This window comes from Mesocricetus auratus, unplaced genomic scaffold (genome assembly GCF_017639785.1).
Source record: "Mesocricetus auratus isolate SY011 unplaced genomic scaffold, BCM_Maur_2.0 Super-Scaffold_100691, whole genome shotgun sequence".
NCBI classification, from domain to species: Eukaryota; Metazoa; Chordata; class Mammalia; order Rodentia; family Cricetidae; genus Mesocricetus; species Mesocricetus auratus.
Window position 1 is genome coordinate 34,574,053 of NW_024429267.1, and position 21,741 is coordinate 34,595,793.

General features: G+C 45.3%; 1 protein-coding gene across 13 annotated transcripts in view; it reads left to right on the top strand.

Moving 5' to 3' along the window:
* The window catches only part of Tfdp2 (transcription factor Dp-2), a 115,170-nt gene extending 100,172 nt beyond the window's left edge, over positions 1–14,998 (top strand). For all 13 annotated transcript variants that reach the window (XM_040739657.1, XM_040739663.1, XM_040739660.1 and 10 more), the window contains 3 exons: positions 2,180–2,346; positions 9,120–9,225; positions 9,400–14,998. In XM_040739657.1, the coding sequence (XP_040595591.1) occupies positions 2,180–2,346; positions 9,120–9,225; positions 9,400–9,583 (457 nt within the window). In that variant the 3' untranslated portion in view covers positions 9,584–14,998. The remainder of the gene's footprint in view (positions 1–2,179; positions 2,347–9,119; positions 9,226–9,399) is intronic.
* The last annotated feature ends 6,743 nt before the right edge of the window (positions 14,999–21,741 follow it).

A 21,741-nucleotide genomic window follows, 5' to 3' on the forward strand; every position in this document is an offset into this window, starting at 1 on the left:
ATCTCTAAAAAGTTACTCATTAATCTCCACACTCACTAAAATAACATGTAAGAATTCAAGACCTAAAAAATTAAAATCAGTTATTTTGCCAGTTTATAAAAAACTATAAATTCACACAACAGCTAGCCCAGTAAAATGTTACATGTCAGAGTTATTACTCACATCCACAGACTACAGAAACCTGTATCTAAGAGGATTATCATCATATCCTAACACCAAGAAGTCTTCAGAGTGTTAATATCTTCAGAAGTGACCTGTAAGTGTCACACTGTAATTACTCTCTAAAAAGTTAGTCTCCTGTTATATGAGGGACTACAAAATTCTCTTCTTGCCGTAAAGGGCTTCCACAGCTGAGCATGTAGCACCTGTAAACCGAGGTTGAGCAGAAAGGTTGCTATGAACTGGCCACCACTGGCCAGCCAGGAGAACTGCTTAAGAGAGACCTGTCTCAATAAATAAAAAATTTTTGAAGAACTGAAAAATAGTGTCGGTAAAATTGGGAAGCATTGACCTTAGCAGCTTATGGCCACTGTTCACCCAGGCTGGGATCTGTTTTGGTTCTGTGCCTTAGGTGGTCACTGACTCATGCCTTTCTTGGCACCCCTTCATGGAGCAGCTTGCACATGCTTGTTGTTTGAGGTAGGTCCGCAATCTTTAATTAGCCAGGAGGCTTTCCCACAATGAAATTTAGTTTACAAAGCCATCTGCATGTAAAGGTGCCTGAAATCTGTCCTCTGGCAAGGACCCCCTTCCAGTCAGCTGTAAGCTTGTTAATCTACTTTATCCAGACTCACACTTTAGCATCTTGCTCTGAGTTACAAACTTTGCCCTGGTTTGAGTGTCAGCCTCACATGCTGTTAATAGAGAATTCCATAACAAGGTAGAACCCACTGTTACTTAGAACCTGCACTGGAACAGTATGGAACTGAGACCTATAGATGGAGGTCTCAGACCTCGCTGGATGGTGACAGTTCTGTCCTGCAGGCAGGTGTTTCCTGGGTGTCAAGCTTAGGTCACATCTTGGCATCTTGCTGGTCCTTTGCTCCTCGCTCGCACTGTGTAGCCAGACATGTAAACTGACTACGTTTCAACAGCATTCTGATAGGTGCTGTGTACTTCATATGTGGTATTTTTGTTTGTGACAGGTTCTCTCTCTGTAGCTTAGGCTGGACTGGAACTCTTGAAACCTAAGATGGCTTTAAGCTCCTAGGAATGGCCTTCCAAGTAATGGTGTTACTGTCATGAGCCACCCTACTGAGCACTGTGACACTTATTTAAAACATTTTATTCTTAGCTCTTCAAGACAGGGTTTAGTAGAGTTTGCTTATTAAAATTGTCTTCCATTTAATTCAAGTATGTTCAGTTCAAGTGTCTGAAGTCCCAACTACCTAAAAGGATCCCTGAGTCCAGGAGTTCAGACCAAACTCTGCAATGTGGCAAACCTCATCTCAAAACAAAGGGAAAGGTCTCTATGATTGACTGAGTATGCTGTGACTAGTCCTTGACTCAGGAAAATTAATTGAGCATTCACTATATATTTCCTTAAGCCTAATAAGCCAGTCTACGACAGACAACAATAAGTAAACTAAACAAACAAAGCACAGGGTGTAAGACCTTTCAGAGCTCCTCTGTAGCACCAAAACCCCCATACTTCTGCCTGCTTCTGCCTCCCGAGTGCTGGGATTAAAGGTGTGTGCCACCACCTCCCTCCTTTATTCTTTATCTTTTTTTTTTTTTTTTTTTTTTTTTTTGGTTTTTCGAGACAGGGTTTCTCTGTCTTGTTTTGGAGGCTGTCCTGGAACTCACTCAGTAGACCAGGCTAGGCTGGTCTCGAACTCACAGTGATCCGCCTGTCTCTGCCTCCCGAGTGCTGGGATTAAAGGCATGCGCCACCAACGCCCGGCTTCTCCTTTATTCTTTAAAAAAAATTACTATTAAACTTAGGTATTTGTGTGTGTGTGTGTGAGAGAGAGAGAGAGAGAGAGAGAGAGAGAGAGAGAGAGAGAGAGAGAGAGAGAGAGAGAGAGAGAGAGGGGAAATAGGGAGGGAGGGAGAGAGGGAGAGACAGACAGAGAGGGAGAGATCTAGGGAAACGAACTCCAGTTGTCAGGATAGTATCTGGCACCTTTAACTACTGCGCCATCTCACTCACCCCTCCCATCCTTGCTTTATTTTGCAGGTTTGAATACCTTTTTAATTTTGATGACACCTTTGAGATCCATGATGACATAGAAGTTCTGAAGCGGATGGGAATGTCCTTTGGTCTGGAGACAGGCAGGTGTTCTCTGGAAAATCTGAAAATTGCGAAATCACTGGTTCCAAAAGCATTAGAAGGCTATGTCACAGGTATGCTGGTGACCTGACATACCCCATCCTCAGAGTGTGTGTAGTTCAGGGAACCTGTGCTAGCTTCACTGGGTGGCGTTCTTTAATAAATTCATGGCCTCCCCCCCCAATCAGTGATTTAGAGGATTACAAACTTACACTATACAATATGTATTGTTCAAAAAAAAATTGGCTGACTCATCACTAAGTTTAGGTCCACAGTGATGTATTTTCTCTGGAAAGCTGAGAGTCTTGTAAAGCTTTTAGTGACAAGCTTGGTGGAAGTTTGGTTTTTGTTTTCTTTGTAATTCCCTCTCCTAGGGGAAGTTAGAGTAGTTTACAAAAAAAGAAAGAAAAAAAAGATATACCCCCACTCTAATGGAATGCTGTATTTGTGTATTCAGTAGATCTGAATTCAGAGAGCAGAAATGTCCTAATTTTCTGTTGCTACACTAAAACACAATGGAGGGAAGGGTTAATTTGGGCTTAGAGGTAGTTACTGAGTGCAGCAAGCAGGAGGCGCTTAGTTAGGCTGGAACAGTGGCTGAGAGCTCATATTTCAAACCTCAGACAGGAAACTGGAAATGGCCTGAGACCTCAAAGCTGGCCTCCAGCAAGGCCACTTTTTTTGCTGTTGCATGAACAAATCATAGTGTGTTCATTTGTGCTGATAAACTTTTAGTTGGCTCCTTCCCCTAGTTCATGCTAAAATACAGTGCTGCTTTGAACTTCCCATCCGTGTCCTACTGCTGCGTGCAGACTTACAGATTGAAATCACTGGGTCTGCATCCAGTGGGTCATGAGCTTTCTTAAATGGTGCCAAAATTTTTCAATTTGATTTTACTAGGTTTTATTTTCCCAGTCAGGCTTTGAATTAATATTTAATTCACATAAAATAAAATATCCATTTAAAAAATTTTATGTGGGTGAGTGTTTTTCCTACATGTGTGTCTGTGTACCACATGTGTGTCTCTTGCCCAAGGAAGCCAGCACAGGGTGTCAAATCCTTTGGGACATGCCAGGTGGTGGTGGTGGTGGCGGTGGCACACACCTGTAGTCCCAGCACTTGGGAGGCAGAGACAAGTGGATCTCTGAGTTCAAGGCCAGCCTGGTCTACAGGGCAAGTTCTAGGACAGTTTCCAATACAGAGGAACCCTGTCTCAAAAAACCAAAAACAAACAAGCAATAAAAGAACTGTAATAGCCACTGGGGTGTTGGGGCAGGGCCATAAACCTTTAGTCTCAGCACTCCGGGAGGCAGAGGCAGAGGCAGGGGGGTCTCTGTGATTTGTGGCCAGGTCAGCCAAGGCTACACAGAGAAACTGTCTTGACAAACCAAAAAAAGAAAAAGGTGGGAAAATGCTTTGGTACTGGAGTTGCAGACAGTTGTGAACTACAAAGTGGTCTCTAAGGTTTAAACCCAGGTTTCTATAAGAATAGCCAATGGTTGTAACCCCTGAACCATCTCTCCAGTTCTGTAAATGCCCATTTATAAAAGTATGTAATTCAGTGGTGTTAGTAGTCTAGTCTGTTTTTTGTCACTGTGGTTTGCCAGTTCTAGACATTACATATAAACAAGATTGGACATTATGTGGCCTTTGTAATGGCTTCTTCCACTTTGCATAGTATACTATGCTCTGTATTCATCCAAGGTATCCCATGCCTTTGTGTTATTCAAGTATTTCTGGTTGCTCAAAATGCTTAGGATGAGAAGTGATTCCAAGCAGGGCGGTGGTGGTCATGCACACCTTTTATCCCAGCACTGGGGAGGCAGAGGCAGGCGGATCTCAATCTCTGTGAGTTCGAGACCAGCCTGATCTACAAGAGCTAGTTCCAGGACACATTCCAAAGCCACAGAGAAATCCTGTCTCAAAAAGCAAAAAAAGAAAAGAAAACAAAAAGAGAAGTGGTTCTGATTTGGGTGGGTTTTTTGTTTGTTTTGTTTTTAGGATTTTTGTTTGTTTGTTTGTTTTGTATTTTGTAGTTGTGATTTTTTTTGTATCTTGGAATCTAATAAAGCTATTTGATATGGAACCTAAATCTAAACAAGAGATTTGTATTTCATATGCATATACCCAGTTACTTTGTAGAGTATTTTAATGTGTTTTGACTGGTTATAATACGAAGTTAAGTAAGGAATTTTACACTTTTGGCATTATGTCAATACTTAGAAAATTTTAGATTTTGAAACATTTCAGACTTGGGACTTTTAGATTAGGGAGGTTCAACTTACACCCATTCCTTTTTTCTTCTTCTTGGTTTTTCAAGATAGGGTTCTCTGTAGCTTTTGGAACCTGTCCTAGAACTCACTCTGTAGACCAGGCTGGCATTGAACTCACAGAGATCCATCTCCCAAGTACTGGGATTAAAGGTATGCGCCACCACTTCCCAGCATACCCATCCTTTTTATTGGCAAATAATGTTTCATTTTATGGATGTATCACATTCTCATTCATTCATTGGTTGGTACACATTTGGATTCTTTAGACTTTTGAGGTTTTTGTTTTTATAGACATATTTTCAGCTTTGTTGGAGTAGAACTATTAGTTTTGTCTTTCTTTTTTTTTAGTGAAATGACAAATAGTTTTTAAAGTGGCTATGCCATTTTACAGTTCTAAGTAATGTATGAGGGTTTTTTTTATAATATCCTTCTCACTACCCTCCACACCTCAATTTTTGGTGCTAGTGATTGGATACATGTTTGTTTTGTTTTGCTTTGTTTTTCATGATAAATATGCACTCTAGGCTCAGAGAAATGGCTCAGTAGTTAAGAGCAGTGGCTGATTTTCCAGAGGTCCTGAGCTCAATCCCAGCAACCACATGGTGGCTCACAGCCATCTCTAACGGCAACTGATGCTCTCTCCTGGAGTGTAGACATACATGCAGGCAAAGCAGTTACTCATTAAAAACATATATACTCTGCTACCAAGCCTGTCCGTCTTTATAATTTCACATGGTGAAATGGTAACTCGCAGTGACTGTTTTCTAACGTCCCTAATGGTTTAGGTTCTTGCGTCTTTTCATGTCTTTATTAGTTACTTAATTGTTCTCGGAGAAATATTTTTATTATAAATTGAAAGAGTATACTAGATGTAGTTAATAAAAAGAAACCTTTATGGGCTCTGTAATTCATATATTTTTCACTAATTTGGAAATGTTTGTGGTTTTGCTAATTCCCACAAGATTATATATCCTACAAAGGTAACTTGAACATTTAAAAGTACTTTGGGCTTTGATTTCATACAGAATTTCACATCTTTTTTGTTGTTGCTGTTGTTGTCATTGCTATTCCTTTCAAGATGGGCTCTCAGTGTTGTCTAGGCTAGATTTGAACTCCTGGACTCCGATGACCCTGCTGCCTGGGCCCCCAGAGTAGCTGAGACCATAGGTGCACACCACTCTACCTGACTTCACATCTCTTTAACAGTTTTAAAATTAGTTGTAAGGCTTATATTCATTCAAATATAAGCAAAAAGGTAGTTTGTTTTAGCCTTTTGCTCACATGTTTGTTAACTGAGATTTGATTTCTGTTGTACATCATGTTTTAAGTTGGTACCATCTGCCTTCTGCGAGTGTGACCCCTGACCCCCTTGCACCTCAGCTGATCCATGCTATATGTGCACTGTTCCCTGCTCCCTTTGCTCCATGTTCTCTGGCACAGATCTTGCTGTTTCGTTAGCCTCATTGCACTGGAAGTCCAGCAGTGTCTGAATAAAGGGCTTACTCAATAAATCACCAGAAGCTTTTTCATTATTCCCAGTGGAAGTGTTCAGGGTGATTAGCAGGCTCAGTGGTTTGATCTCTTCATGACCTCATTTGCAGACTGGGCTACAGATTTTCCTGTCAGTTCAAAGGGACATGTGCCTTTAGTGTCAAGGGAGGGAATGGCTCTTGGACAAGAGTGTGAGAACGACCGTGCAGAGCCTATAATAATGTGGGCTTTCAGTTTTTGAAAGGAAATAGAATCAGTAATGTTCACAACTGAATAGCCGTGACCCAGCAGAAAGTTTCTGCAGTTCTGTATACTAATTCGTACGCGGCACAGGTTTCCAGCTTTGATTTTATCTTGTTCAGACTTATACTTACTAAATGTATTCACAGTCTGCTATTCTTAGAATTGAAGTCTTCCCCCCTTCCCCACAGCTGTCTTAGCCTGTGAAGAAAGGCTCAGAAGGCCAGTCTAAAGTTAATGTCATTTAGTTTGCTCATTCGCACATGGGGACAGTCTTTCAGTAGCTAGACAGAATTCTAACCTTAGTATACATAGCCCCATGTTTTTTGCACAGTAATTACAAAAATAGTACAGTAAAGGGAATAGGAAGATGTCTCAGTGGCTAAGAGCACTGTTCCACAGCCTGATGACCTGAGTTCATCCTTAAAACCTACATAAAGAGCCGTATGTGGGAGTGTGCATGTTTTATCTCAGAATTCCTGCAGGGAGATGAGGAAGTAGACACAGAATTGGCCAGAAGCTCACAGAACAACTGCAAGTATGCAGTGTAGCAACAGAAACAAAAGAGACCCTGCCTCAACAAGCTAGAAGGCAGGGACCAACTCCCAGAGTCCACCGACTTCCACAAGCAGGCCATGGCATGCACACACCCACACTCACCCAGACACTCACACACAAGCCAAGGGCTGCCAAGATGGCTTAGTGGGGAAACACACCTGAGTGTGACCTCCTGAAGGAGAGAGCCAACTGCTTAAAGTCATCCTCTGACTTTCACTCTCATGCCATGCCATAGCTGCAGAAGTAAAATAACTTAAAAAGTGTAAATTTAAAGGTACAATAAAAGCTTATTTGAACAAACTATATTTTCTGAGTATGCATTAGGTTTTGCCTTACAGTGTGAGGTCACACACACATACACACACACACACACACACACACACACACACACACACACAGGTTTTCTCTGTGTAATCATGGCTGTCCTACAGTTTGCTTGATTGTAGATCAGATTACCCTCAAACTGAGAGATCTGCCTGCCTCTCCTCCCCAGTGCTGGGATTAAAGCTGGACACCACCATGCTCAGTGATGTGAAAATCTTTCTTTAATACTGTGTTTCTATAACTTTTCCTGTCTGTTAATGTCACCGTTGGCCAGGTGTGGTGGCGCACACCTTTAACCCCAGCACTTGGGAGGCAGAGACAGACGGAGCTCTGTGAGTTTGAAACCTGATCTACAGAGTGAATTCTAGGACAAGCAAGGCTGTTACATGTCACCTGTCTCAAAAACAGTAGCAATAACAAAAAAACAGTCACTGTTGAAAAACACTACACACATTCATTCATTCATTCTGAGGTCCCTAGACATTCAGGTTACAGTTATCTCTGAGTAACATTCTAGACAGGGAGGCATCTTGCAAGTAGCAGTGCGGTAAGAACTGACCTATTGTGATGGGAGAAGCATGGATCGTGCAGGGAAAAGGAGACACCAGGGCACGCCCTCATGGTTTCCTGCGAGCTGAAATTAAAACCATGACTGCAGACCTCAGAGGGGGCTCAGCCTTTAGGAGCATGGGGTGCTCTTCTAGAGGACCGGGGTTCAGGTCCCAGCACCCATGTGATCTCTAACAGCTACCTGTCACATGAGTTCCAAGGAATGTAATGCCTTCTTTTGACCTCCATGGGAACCAGGCCATGATACACAGATACACACGCAGGCAAAATACCCATACACATAAAATAAAAATAAATTTTAAAAATGGTTGCATTATAAAAATTACCTCATTTACCAGGGGTGGGGGTAGAGGGGACCCTAGTTAGGAAAAAGCCTAAATCATTGATGAGCAACAGTATTGCATTCACCTGCATACACTTAAAAAGGCAGTGCTGAGCCCGTTCAGTTGGTAATGTGCTTGCTATACAAGCATGAGACCAACTGTAATTCAATTCCAGCACTTGTGGAAAAAACCAGATGTGATGATATACACTTACATCCAGTGCTAGGGGAACAGATGGGAGGATCCTTGGGGCTTGCTGACCTGCTGGCCTAGCCTGATTAGCAAGCCTAGGTCTGTCTGAGAGACCCTGTCTCAGAAACATAAGGCACACATCTGTACACACACCATACATGCACACAGAGTAAGAGTTGGGGGAAGGGTGACAAGAGTGTGTCTGTCTGCCTGATCCATAAGCTGTGTCTTCTTTCCTAAGATATTTCAGATGTTTTGTGTCTCTTTACCCAATCCTGGCTTTGGCTGTTAACATCACAGTCATAGCCTTTCATGGTGGGGACATCAGATGTGCAAGATAGTCCGCATTCTGACCACATTCTTCCTATACCTAGTAAGCTGCCCTGTCAGGTCTTCCATAAAGAAAAAGGAAGGCTAGGGAGACGAGACTGCCCAGTAGTTAAGAGTGCACACTGCTCTTGCAGAAGACCTCAGTCACCGTCTCTCTGGGGCAGCTCCCTGTGGCTGCAGGGCAACCCAGCACCCCTCTCCTCCTTGGGCACCTCTTATACATACACGCCCACTCAGGCTTTCATACGCACACATGAGTTCAGAAGAAGAAAAGAAGTCTTGGGGGGAAAGCATTGAATTAAAAGGAGCCAGTAAAAGGTTTTACTTTGAATTCTTTCTCCCTGGTCTGCCTTCCTATGGTTTTTTTTTTTTTTTTTACATTCTTGCTCAAGAATTTATTTCCCCGCCCCAACAAGGTTCTTCACAGTGAGAATTGTCCAGCTGTCACCAAGACATAACCCATGCTTACTTCAGACCACAACAGAACTGCCACAGAGTGCAGAGCCCACATTTTCTTTCTTTTTTGGTGTTTGTTTTTTCTTGCAGATATCTCTACAGGACCTTCTTGGTTAAATCAGGGACTACTTTTGAACTCTACCCAATCAGTTTCAAATTTAGACCTGACCACTAGTGCCACCGTACCCCAACCAAGGTATGTATTTCTTTCACGGTGGGAAAGGCTCGCCAGAGACCTAGCGCTGTTGCTGCTGCCGTGGGTTTTAGCAGATCCTCCCAGTGGTGGTGCCTTCCTGTTTTATTCCTGTCTGCAAAAAGAAATGTCTGCCCTTCACTAATGAACCTATATGTTTCTTAACTTACTCACTAGTGTAAACCAGGGGTTGTGCTTGGATGCTGAAGTGGCCTTAGCGACTGGGCAGTTTCCTGCCTCAGACAGTCACCAGTCCAGTAGTGCGGCCTCTCACTGCTCTGAGTCCCGCGGCGAGACCCCTTGTTCATTCAACGAGGAAGACGAGGAAGATGAGGAGGAAGACTCCTCCTCCCCAGAATAAAGACAGGAAAAAACTCATGTTTTAACCTGTGATGCTCATGTGTGTCTTTAGTGTGAGCTCTTGTGTTTTGAAATGATTGCTTCAGTCTTTGCCTTTGTTTGCATTTGTGTTTAGTGAAAACTAGAGAAACACAATAAGCAAATTACATGAAGGCTGAGATGATTGAAATGAAAGTTAATGTAGCGTGGAAGAAAACTGAGCCACAGAGCAGTAGGTTACATCGCCAACAAAGCATGCTCTCTGAAGAGACAGGAATAATCCATGAAGAATGGCAGTGAATGAGGTTTGTTTTCAGGGAGGTGGGGTTTGAAGACCCCACAGTGTGTCAGCATTTAGACTTGAGATTGCTGCAAGGAACGGTATGCAGTTTTCTCCCTTGTCGGGCTGCCTTTTACAGGCAAAAGTGATCCTGGAAATCCCCGTGAGTGTACAGTGAGGGATGTAGCTTGCAGGCTTGTGGCCTGAGGAGCACAGATGAACTGCTGAGCTAGCTGGAGGCCCAGCTGAGGTGCTTTGCACATCTGCTGCCTTAGCTTCTAGAAGGGAGCAAGCGCTACCTTATAAGTACCTAGGTGATATTTAGAATAATTTACAGTAAACTGAAGTGACCATTTGTCAATGCATTGGTGCATAGGAGTTTGTTTCTAGGGCTACTTCTGGAAGCCAAGATAGAATAGCATTTCCATGTGCATTAAAAACTGCCAGCACTGCCTTTTGCAAGCATTCTAAATTTGGACTTTTACTGAGAAGGAAACTGTATTTATAGTTTTAATCAAAGCTATGCATTTCATACAGCTTTTTAATTTACAGTTGAACAAAGAAGCAAATTCTTTGACCAAATTGCTTGTCTATAGCTGTCTGCAGTACTGTGTGATTTTACCCATGTGCAATTTGTGAGAATGAACCAAATGTCATTATTTTTGTCTTTATTTCAAGAATATGAACATCATTGTCCTCTTGTACATGTTATTTTTTCATATTTTAATTATCAAAATGACCTTATCAGATTTATTCCTGGGTAAATTGCATTTCAAACTAACTCAATATTCAGTGTTTTTGTTAAAACCTTGAACACTCCAGTTGACTGCATCTGTGCTAATGTGGTATGTCATTCGTGGATACAAAGCCAGAGTTGCCATGAGACTACTGCAGCATGTCTGTGATTTCTGCTCCTCTCAGTAGGGGAGCACAGGACATCCACTGCCAAGCCAAACCCAATGTAACTAACACATTACGGCCTTGAACAGGGGCAGAGAATGGAATCAGTTCTGAAGCCAGATCAAGTCACATGTGTTTGTCCTGGTTCTGTGTACCTGGCGTCTGTGGGCCCTACACCAAGCTCAGTCCAAAGTGCTGTTCTTCTTAGTCCTATAGGGGAAGCTTGAGCGGAAGCAGAAGCTTCGGTTGGCTTGAATGTTGTGAGGCCGTTAACAGTGATAAGTATGAATGTGCAGATACAGCTTAGGTTCCTTTGAGAGGAAACTCATTGTATCAGAAGGAAGCTGTAGTGCAAGCCCAAGTGTTCAAGGGGCACAAAGGTCCCGGCAGGTTGTCTTGGCATGAGCTCTAGAACACACTTCTTACCAGACTGTCAGAGAAAAGTGGTCCAGTATGCAACAGGAGCTACCTCCTGTTAGCGATGCATTTCTGTCTCTGTACTTAGGGGAGCCTAGCAGAGACCTGGAGAGGTCAAGGGCATCAGTTGCTTTTTAGTTTTCAAAATACTGACCTACTGGTCCTAAGATGTTTCAGAACTTAAAGCAAATGCACGCATTACACCCATTTCTTTTACCAGGCAACTAAATCCGTGCAAGAGTTCTCAAGGAACGTCTCCTTTTATCTCATCCCTGCTGCTGTGTGCTTTACACTGACAACAGCAGGGCTTGAAAGGGGCGGGCACACTGCACATGTTGTATGCCTCTGGTCCCAGCACACTTCCAAGTCAACCTTGGCTGCATACTGAGTTCAAGGCCAGCCTGGGCTTCATGGCATCCTTGTCTGAGGTGGGGCAAGCAGAGACTCAATCTTTGTGTGCCCCGCCCCTGACCATCCTAACTATCACTGTCATGCCCCGTTCCCCTGTGATACACTGCTGAGGACATCTAAGATTACTGTGGTCATCAGGTGCTGCTGGTGTAACCCTGAACCAAGAGGATTACTTGTAATCCTAGGCAGGCAAAGGACTCACCAGAGGTTTGGAACCAGCCATGGCTACAAAATGAGACCATGATGCAGTACAGAAAAAAGGAAGAGCCTAAATTGAGAAGTTACAAAGAATGAACTCTGGTCTTTATCTCCCTTAAACATCCATCTGGGTCCAGCAGCCCCAAATCATAGTGCAGGAATCAAAACGGAAGGGGATGTTAAATTGTGGTCATAGCATCTGGCTTCTTTGTAGGAGGGGTACACAGTGGTTGCCTCCCCCAAATCATAGTGCAGGAATCAAAACGGAAGGGGGTGTTAAATTGTGGTCACAGCATCTGGCTTCTTTGTAGGAGGGGTACACAGTGGTTGCCTCCCCCAAAGGTGCTGGGCACACTGCTTAATGTGTCAAAAGGCTTTCCCCTCTTAAGGTTGAGTTTCTCATTGTCAGTCTCACTCTCCTGATCACATGGGCAGCAGCTGGCTCTGGTTCTACACTGTGTGAAGAGCAGGTCCACAGGCTACGCAGCTGAGCAGCCGCCGGTGCTTAGGTGCCCTTTGCCTGTCCCCACTGGAAGTCTGTTCACTGTTTGCATTTATTGTGCCTTACACAGGAAGATAAGAACTCACTGGAATCCTCCTCCCTCTAAGAAGTCCCCCAGAAAACAGGCTGGTGGACACATGTTTGCATCTTTCTCAATTCTTTTAAAGACTAAATGAGGAACTCCTCCTGTTAGCAATATGTAATCAGAACAGTAGCAGTACTCAATCAGTAATTTTTGGAAGATAATTCCCAGTCTGTTCTCAGAATATCCCTATCAGACAATCCAGATGAAGAAATGGCCCACTGGTTCCTGCAGGCTTCCTCATTCTGCTCTTCCTATCTAAACCGACTGCTTGTCAAAAGTGTCAGAGCTGCTCCAAGTATAACATGATTTATGCCCTGAGACAGTCTGAACAGAGTGTGTGTGTGCACGTGTGTTGTGTGACAGACAGACAGACAGACAGACAGACAAACGGGCAGATGACAGGAATGGCCTCAGCTGCTTGTGCTATAACCACACACAGAACAAGAAGGCTGCTCAAGGTTATAAGCTAGCTCACTCCAACAAATGGGCTGTCCTTATTCACTAAGTCTGCTGCATAAGGCTTTGAAATTTTCTTCCTTAGTGGTAAGCATGGACAGGGTTTGTTCTGGGGGAGGGAATTAAAATACCAAACTCAGCTGCTTTACCTGTGTACAAGCCAAGTGAGGACTGTAGCAAGCCCACAGAGTTCTTGGCCTCATTGCCTTGAACTACCTCACAGGCCAGTGATCTGAGATGAAGAGTTCACATATGCTCTCTAAGTTGCTAATACATAGATGCAGCTTGTGATGAACACATGGAAGATTACCCCCATGCTGCATATGGGCTGGCTTCCGTGAAATACACTCTATAAACCTAAGAACCTGCCTCCCGGGGGGCTTCCTAGTTTTCTACACCTTGAACAATCAGTTCCTCTAAGCACTGATGGTTATTAATATATAGTTTTTTAGACTACTGTGCATGCCAGAAACCTATGGCAGTCACCCGAATGATCCACAGAACGTGCCTTCCAGCTCACTAATTCAGTTCACCTATGCTGTTAACCTATACTTGAGCCAAATACTATAACACTCAAAGCGGGGAGCCTAATATGATCAATCTTCCTAACAAGCCTCAGGAAGTAACCTCTTATATATACCCGAAGTTACAGTTAGTTTGTAGGATCGTTTTCCTACATCTGTGTTCACAATATGTTAGGGGGGGTAGGGCAGAAAATTTTGGCATGTCATGTTTCCCAGGAGTCCTTGACAGGTGCAAAGCCGATCTGATAGGTGGCCACCCCTCAGTGTAAAACTGCTTGTCTGACTTCTTTCAGATAAGGAAGATCTTAGGTTATTTTTACATGTTACATATTTTTTTTAAAAACTTTAGAACCAGTGCCTTGGCCCGTTGTCATCCTAGCAGAGTGGATCTTGGTCCTCTCTGCTTAAAAAGCTACTTTAGAAACCATCGTAGCCACAGTGGAAAGTCGGGGTTTGTGTCTTCTCTACTAGTGTCTGAGGAAGGGAGAGAGCATCTCTTAGGACCACTCAGTCAGAAATGGAAGTGTGCAGAGCTTGCGGCCAGCATCCCTTAGCCTCTTTTGCAGTCTGCTCCCGTTTGTCTCTTCCCTCGGAGCATCTTTGCCTACTGTAGAGCACACCTTCACCATGGGCCATCCAGACAGCACCAATCTTGACAAGTGCCAAAAAAACCCTGAGGAACTCAAGGGATCTCTTCCCCCAAGCCCAGTCATGCACTGCCAGCTTTGGCCTCTCAGGACTCCAGGTGCAGATGGTCACAGTCACAAGAGACCCTCCCCAGGCCAAGGCCATTTATTCTGGACACCCATAGGGGCTTAAGAGGTGGAGTTACCATCTGGACCATAGGGACTTGTTTCCAACCAATCTATTTGGACTTCAGAAGCTATTGATTTGCCATGCTTGACTTCAAACTCCTAAGTATGCTAGTTTTGCATATCCGGACTCCTGGTTTGGTTTGATTTTTCATACTTATCTCCAGTGCTCGAGCCACCTCTCTGAAAGCGGCTTCTCTGCAGGTTATGTTGCTTTTCCCACTAGTAGTAAGATGACACTGAGAAATGGGATCAGTCCTCCGCCTGCTGTGGTTGTCCAGGTCTGAGTTCCGGGGACCCCATCAGTGCTGTGAAGTGCCTGGGTACCCCATTTGCCCTGCTACACTTTACCTGGACAGAAGGGATGAGGTTGTTAGCCTAGATCACCAAGAGATTTTTGTTCCTAGATTGAGTACACAGGCTAATAAATTATTTTGTAGTATCTCAAACTTTGCATAAATATTATTTTTGTATGGAATTTTTTATAGAAGAGCTATTTCTGTATACTTATTTCTGTGTTTTTTGAAATGCCTTCCAGTAGGTAACCAACAAGTCTTAAACAGTGTCCCACTACGAGTGACTCAGGGTCCACCTACCCAGAAGAGACACAATTTAAATATTTTTTTCTGCTCCCTGCACCCACTCCAGATAGAAGCTCAGGGTGTACCTAGGAAGTATGTATGAGTCTTAATAAGCTTTGACTGATTTTTTCCCTCAATTCACACATCTTTGTTCATACTGTAAGAGTAAAAGAAGATAACATCTGAAATGAGTATGTTGAGCTTGAGAAAAATTGTATCATACTATTCTGTGATTTGAGATACAGAAAAATAAACAAGGAATTTAAAATAATGTTGTGGTCATCATTAATGGCTCCTGGGGAATGAATGCTGACCTCACAGTTAGGACTGAAACCCTCATTCAGCCAATGAGGAGACACAATGCCCACTCTCCTTTGTCCCCATTCTGGGTCTCTGAAGGGCTCCAGCATCAATTTTCTTGATGGGACTGGCAGAGGCTCCCCAGGATACCCACAGTGCATTGCACCTATATCACCTGGGAAGAGTTGTGTCAGGGTTAGAAAAACAGCAGCAAACAGAAGTGTGCCCAAGCCTCAAGCACAGTCCTTTGACCCCAGGGACCACCTCCGCATTTCTTGTAAGCAGTGCACACCTTTCAGGGGAGGCGATGGCCAGGCAATTTGTGTCCCAACTAGTTGTACACAGGGACAGGAGGTGGGGCGATTAAAGGATCATAGCATGCCAGCAGGTCTTAAACTGAGTGGGGCTGGAGATACCAGCTTAAAGGGCACAGGCTGGGCCAGTGGTGCACGTTTAATCCCAGCTTTTGGGAGGCAAAGGCAGGCAGATCTGTGAGCTTCAGGCTAGCCTGATCTACAGAGAGTTCCGGGACAGCCAGGGCTACACAGAAACCCTGTCTGAAAACAAAAACAAGAAAAATCACTGCTCTTCCAAAGGCCTGATTCCCATCACCCAGATGTCAGCTCACTACTGTCTAACTCCAGCCCTAGGAGATCTGACACTCTTCTGGCCTTTGGGAGTAGAAGGCATTCATGTGGCATAGACATACTTGCAGGCAAAACACTCATATAATTGCAGAAGTGAAGGTTAGTTTGTGTCCAGCTTTTAGTGTTGATTAGGCCAAGTGAGGAGAGGAGCACCTGTGCTCACCCTTTCTGTGGACTCCCTGCAGGACTAGCCCAGTGCCTGCTCCATCTGCTAACAGCCATTTAGTGCCACTTGGCTAACGTATCCAAGGGCTTGTAGCCATGACCACTGAGTCACACCAGGAGGGGGACTGGTGGCCATCACTTGCCATTGGACATGATGTTGACAGGCAAGATGTCTGACTGCAGTGCCCAGCTTTTGATTCAAGCCCCGCTGCCGCAGCTGTTGTCTCTGCTGCTGCTCCCAGGGCCGTTTGTTTAAGCCAGCTGCCACCATGTTTCTCCTGTGTCCTTCCATTCAGGTGCCTCTCCCCAAACCTGCAGGAAATCACCTGGCCCTCACCCAGCTACAGAAGATGGCCCAATGCAATCCAAGTACTGTCACTAGCTTAGCCGATGTTCGGAAGATCCTTTCCAGCCTCATGCTTTAGCCTGCTTCCAGGAAACACTGGAGCAGTGGTTCTCAGCCTTCCTAATGCTGCAAGCCCTTAATACAGTCAGTTCCTCATGTTGTGATGACTCCCAGTCATAAAATTAATTTTGTTGTTACTTCATAACCATGATTTTGCTAATGTTATGAATTGCAATGTAATATCTGATATGGAGATGGTCGAGCCCCATGGGTTGAGAACCATTGCATTGGAGTAGAAAATGCACTGTGAAGGAAGTCTTGTAGTTAGGGTGGGGGAACCATGCCCATTCAGTTTAAGAGTGACAGCTATGAAAAGATGCACATCATGAGATCACATTGCCTAGAAGGTGGTCAGTATCTACCCACCCTCCTTCAGCCCAAGTAGGGAGGCGAGGAGACGCTCACCGGCAGCTTTTCATTATGGCTCTTTTCCTTAGGGCTGTTCAGACTTTGGCAGCAGAGCCCACAAGGTGAGCAGCTGAAAAGTTCAGTGTTCTGGTGCCATCCTACCCAAGTTGCAAATGGAGACACTTAGAGTGGGGTGTGTCTTCAGAGAGTTATGCCACGGGACCCCTCAAGCTCCAGGGCTTCTGAGTACTTCTGTAAATCCTCACTGGAGGATCACTAGCTGTTGCCTCCCTGCTGGGCTGGTGCCAAGGAACTTGTCTATGCATTGATTGTGCAGGCAGAAGACAATGCTGCCCGAAAAATATGCTTGCCTAGACAAGAGGGTTCCCCTATTTCCTTCTTAGTCTGAATCTTTCCTGAAAGGGTTCTCACAGGTGGGAGGGCAAAAGTACAAAGGGATCAGGGCTGGGCTTTGGCCAAGGGGGCAGGTGGCTGCTGGGACAGCTGTAGCACTCCTAGTCATCGAGGCCAAAGAGACAAGGAGCAGATGGGAAAGCTTCCGGGGTAAGTGCTGTAGATAGAATGAATGCAGGAGAAGTCACGGTGATGTGCCAGACTATTGGCCGTGCAGGCTTTGTGGGCAGCGGCTCACCAGTTGGAAGCCAGCTCTGCTGTGAATTAGGTCCTGAGGGAAGGCTGGTGCTTAGGTCAAGAGGAAGACTCCAGCGCTGACAGCTCTTACTGGGAGCAGTCTCCTCTCTGTCTCATTTACAAGACTCAACAGATACCTACCGGTGCTGTGAGTTCCAGCCTGTGAAAGCACTGTTGCTTAAACTGGTGGATTAGCGAAAGAGTCCATTAATCTAGCAGAAGACCTGAGCTTAGCTACCATTCAGTGTCTCTTTAAACCTGCTGTTTATGTGTGACCCGAACCCCATCCATAACCCTGCTTTTCAACTAGACATGGTGGTTCCTGAACACCCGCAGTTCTCGAAGTGGAGAGGCTGAGGATGCAACACGAGGACTTCAAGTTTAAGGCCACCTCAGACAAGTTCCAGGTCATGCTGGCAAAAAGTTGAGTCCCTGCTCTACCCCTGCCCAGCTCATTTTTTTCTAGTTTGTCACATTTTATGGCAGTGTAAGATACTTGCTTTCTTGGCAACCTGTGTGTGTGTGTGTTCCTCTGTGTGTAGGTCAAGAGGGATGCTAGGCTAGTAGCCTACCACAGAATCCCGACACTGTGCGGTATGTGTGTGGTGAATAATAAAAACCCAGAGACAGATATCGGGGTTAAAGCTGAAGATCAGAGAAGCAAAGCAGCCGGCCACTAGAGAGTTCTCACCTCTACCAATGCTCAGACCAAAGGGTGATCCTGTCCTCAGCCTGCACTGCTCTCCACCAAACTTCAGACTGTATCTGACTGCACTGCTCCTCAGACTCCCCTGAGCTCCTGTCTTCTCCCACCTTATATTCCTATCTAGTGCTGGCATTAAAGGCATGGGATCCCGAGTGCTGAGATCACCTTTGTGTGAGCTCTGTTTCTCTTTTAGACTGGATCAACTTTGTGTAGCTCAGTGTGCGCTTGAACTCACAGAGATCTGACTGCCTCTGTCTTCTGAGTGCTGGGATTAGAAGTGTGTGCCACCACTGCCTGGCCTCTACGACTGTGGCTAGCTTTGCACTCTTATCTTCAGGCAAGCTTTGTTAGATCATAAGCAAAATATCGTGTGTGTGTGTGTGTGTTATCTACGTATGTGTGCAGGTATGATTGTGCATGTGGAGACCAAATGTTGATGGTGTTGGTGTCATCTCCTATTACTGGTCACTTTTTTTAAAGACTGTTTTTATGTGTGGGTATATGTATGTGCATGTATGTGCAGGTGTGCCAATGGAAACCACGAGAGCATGTTATTGCCTGAGGCTGTAGTTAGCAGGTGGTTGTGAGTGGTGCTCCTGATGGGGGTGCTCTTCCTACCTCTGAGCCTCCCCAAGAACAGCAAATGCTTTTAACAGCTGAGCTTTCTTTCTAGCCCTTGTGTGCGTGCGCGTGCGTGTGCGCATGCGTGCACATTCACACATTTGAGGGTAGTTTCTTGGAGTCAGTTTTCTTTTTGCTTTCACACGGTACTGAGCTTGAACTCAGGCCCTTGAGCTCGAAGTGGTAGGTGCCTTTCCACCTGCGGAGCCGGCTTAACTCTCAACCTTCATTTTTGAGTGGTTAGCAAGTAGTAGGGATGCCCGTCTGTCTCCATTTCCTCTTGTCCCACCCCGGGGTAACAGACACAGGCCACACCGGTCTGGCCTTTTTTTTCCCCTTTAAAAAATATATTAATAGAGCTGGGCGTTGGTGGCGCACGCCTTTAATCCCAGCACTCGGGAGGCAGAGGCAGGTGGATCTCTGTGAGTTCGAGGCCAGGCTGGACTACAAAAGCTAGTTCCATGACAACCTCCAAAGCCACAGAGAAACCCTGTATTGAAAACTAAATGTATGTATGTATATATAACATTGTGTGTATAACATTGCGTTTTGCTTGTGTGTATGTGTACTGACTCGCACACATTTAAGTGGGAAAAGGAAGCGACATCCCCTGGAACCGTAGTTTGGGATGGTTGTGAGTCATGCAGATGTTGGAAATCAAATTTGGGCCCTCTGCAAGAGCAGCAAGTGTCTTAGCCACTGAGCCATCTTTCCAGCCCCTCGTTGAGCATTCATGTGGTGCTGGGCGTCCTAACTCAGGTTCTCAGTTTGTGCAGCAAACGCTTTATCCAATGAGCCATCTCCCCAGCCCCAAAATTTGAAAAAGAAGTAACGCTCTCAGTAGAGGAAAAGTGGACATGGGTTTTGCTGGAGTCCTCTCTGTGCCGTATCACCTTGTGGTGGTTGGAGGTTTCTGAAGAGCTAGACTCTGTCTAGAGGACCTGGAAGAAGGAAAGATCATGGCAGCTTGCCAACCAGACTCAAGCCAGTACTTACCATGCTCAGTCATTTTTTAGCTTACCCAGGGTGAGGGAAGCAGACAAGATCTTCATTTTGGGGGCATTAAATGTCCAGATGGAGAAAAGAATATAAAGCTGTAAGTGTGGCATTTGCCTGGCTTAGACTAGCAATAAAATGAGCTGATCCAGGAGAGGAATCGAGGCCCTGGGCAGGAGAGGCGCGGCTCTCCTGTCTGAGCTTCCTGCCCAGAACTCATTGCTTCCCTAGCTTCCTGGGTTCCTTTGCACACTGCCCCCTTCCTCCTCCCGCCAGGATAGTGACATTTGGAGCCACAAAGACCCTCAAAAAGGGGCACCTGTCCATGTATGTGTCTGATACTAAACAAGCACTTCATCGTAACCCATGTCCCCTCCAGTACCAGTCAGTTCCAACCGGAAGCCACTGTCATCCTCCATACCGGAGTACCTGAGTGTGGGCAGCTGTTAACAATACGTGCCAATAGGTTTGGTAAGAAAAATCCTTACCATACCCCGTTTACAGAAATCTAGATGACTGTGCCCTAAACAGATAAAGACAAGAAGACCACTATGTGCTTGATCTTTCTGACGCTGTCTTCTCCGCATCTTCTCAGAAGGCTTGACCAGACAGGGACAGAGAGAGACTGCCAAGGTGTCCCAGAGATCCAAGTATCTTGCAAGGAGACTTGACCCGAGTTGGCCGGGGCCTTCTCTTTAACAGGGTAGAGAATGTATGTGAGCAGTTCTTGTGTTCAGTGCCAACATCTCACACTCTCTACCTCCAAGTCTTGAGAACTGAAGACTTCAAGTTCTGGCCTTAGAAGATAGATGTGTGGCTCCAGGTGGCCAAGTCTGGGGCTTCTAACTGTGCTGATGCTAGTAGCCTGGCCCTTGGCAGTCCAGGAACTCCTTGGCTCCAAGCAGCCACTGGGGACAGCAACAGCACTGGAATATCCCAGCTCCAAGCCTCAGGGTCCAATGCTCCCAGGAGCCTCTGGGCCGGCAGTCCTGGCCATAGCCTCTCTAGTCGCCCAATCTTCATGGCTACTCTGGCTGTGCTGCCTCTGCCTCCGCCACTCAAGGACACTGCAGCTGTCCCCAGGCGACTGATGCCTTTCTGCTCCTCCTCTCCAGTCACCAGAACAGCTTGTTTTCCTTACTATTAAAGCCACAGGAGTCAAGGGTGGGCTTAGAACACTTGCCCCCAGTTGGTCGTGCTGTCTGGGAGGCTTAGGTGTGTCCTGTTGGAAGTAGTCATCACTGGAGGCAGGCTTTGAGCCATGCCATCCCCTCTGCTTCATGCCACGCCTGCCGCTTCCTCACCCTGTGGAATCATAAGCCCAGATAAGCCCTTCCCGCTGTAAGTTGCCTTGGCAGGGCATTTTATCACAGTAGCAGAAGAAACAATATGAAGGGCTGGAGCTATGACTCAGTTAAGGGCACTTGTTGCTCTTCCAGAGGACCCAGGTCCAGTTTCCAGCACACAGGGTAGCTCACGAACATCGCTAACTACACTTCCAGGAGACCGGACACCCTCTTCTGACCAGGTTTGTGCATGTGTCACAGAGTCTAACGAAACAGCAAGAATTGTGCAATAGAGGGAAGGCCTCTGAGGATGAAATTTTCAGCTACTGGTTTTGGTTTTGTTTCTGAGTAACTTCTTTAATCAAAGTTGACAGCATGGCATGTATAATAGTAATCTCTGGACATTGTTCTAAGCACGGAATCTGATTTCCTAGACAATCTTCTCAAGAAACAGAAAGTTACTACCCAAAGCCACACAGTTCTGTCAAGGAGCAGAGACTAAAACCTGGGTCCATAGTTCCAGATGTGAACAGTAGTAAGAATTCGAGTAGCTCCAGGCTACCCTGACAGCCTTGAGTTTGAGAGTATGGTTTAAGTTTTAAACAGCTAACCCAAGTCAAAGGTTGTCCTCCATCCAGCAGTTGGTGGTCAGAGTCCAGGCCCATCACATCCTTTTCCTAAGGGCCATCTGCCTCTCAGGGCAATGTGGTCCAGATCAGTGGCAAGGAAGCAGGGTGCACACTCCTACCAGGGATAGACTAGCTGGCTAGTAAAATAGTCCAATGTAATTTGTTCTTATGATGGTCCTTTAGTCACTCCAAGGACACACAATCTGAGGGCAGATTTATATGGACAATCCCTTAGGAATTCCTGTTCACACACTTGTTT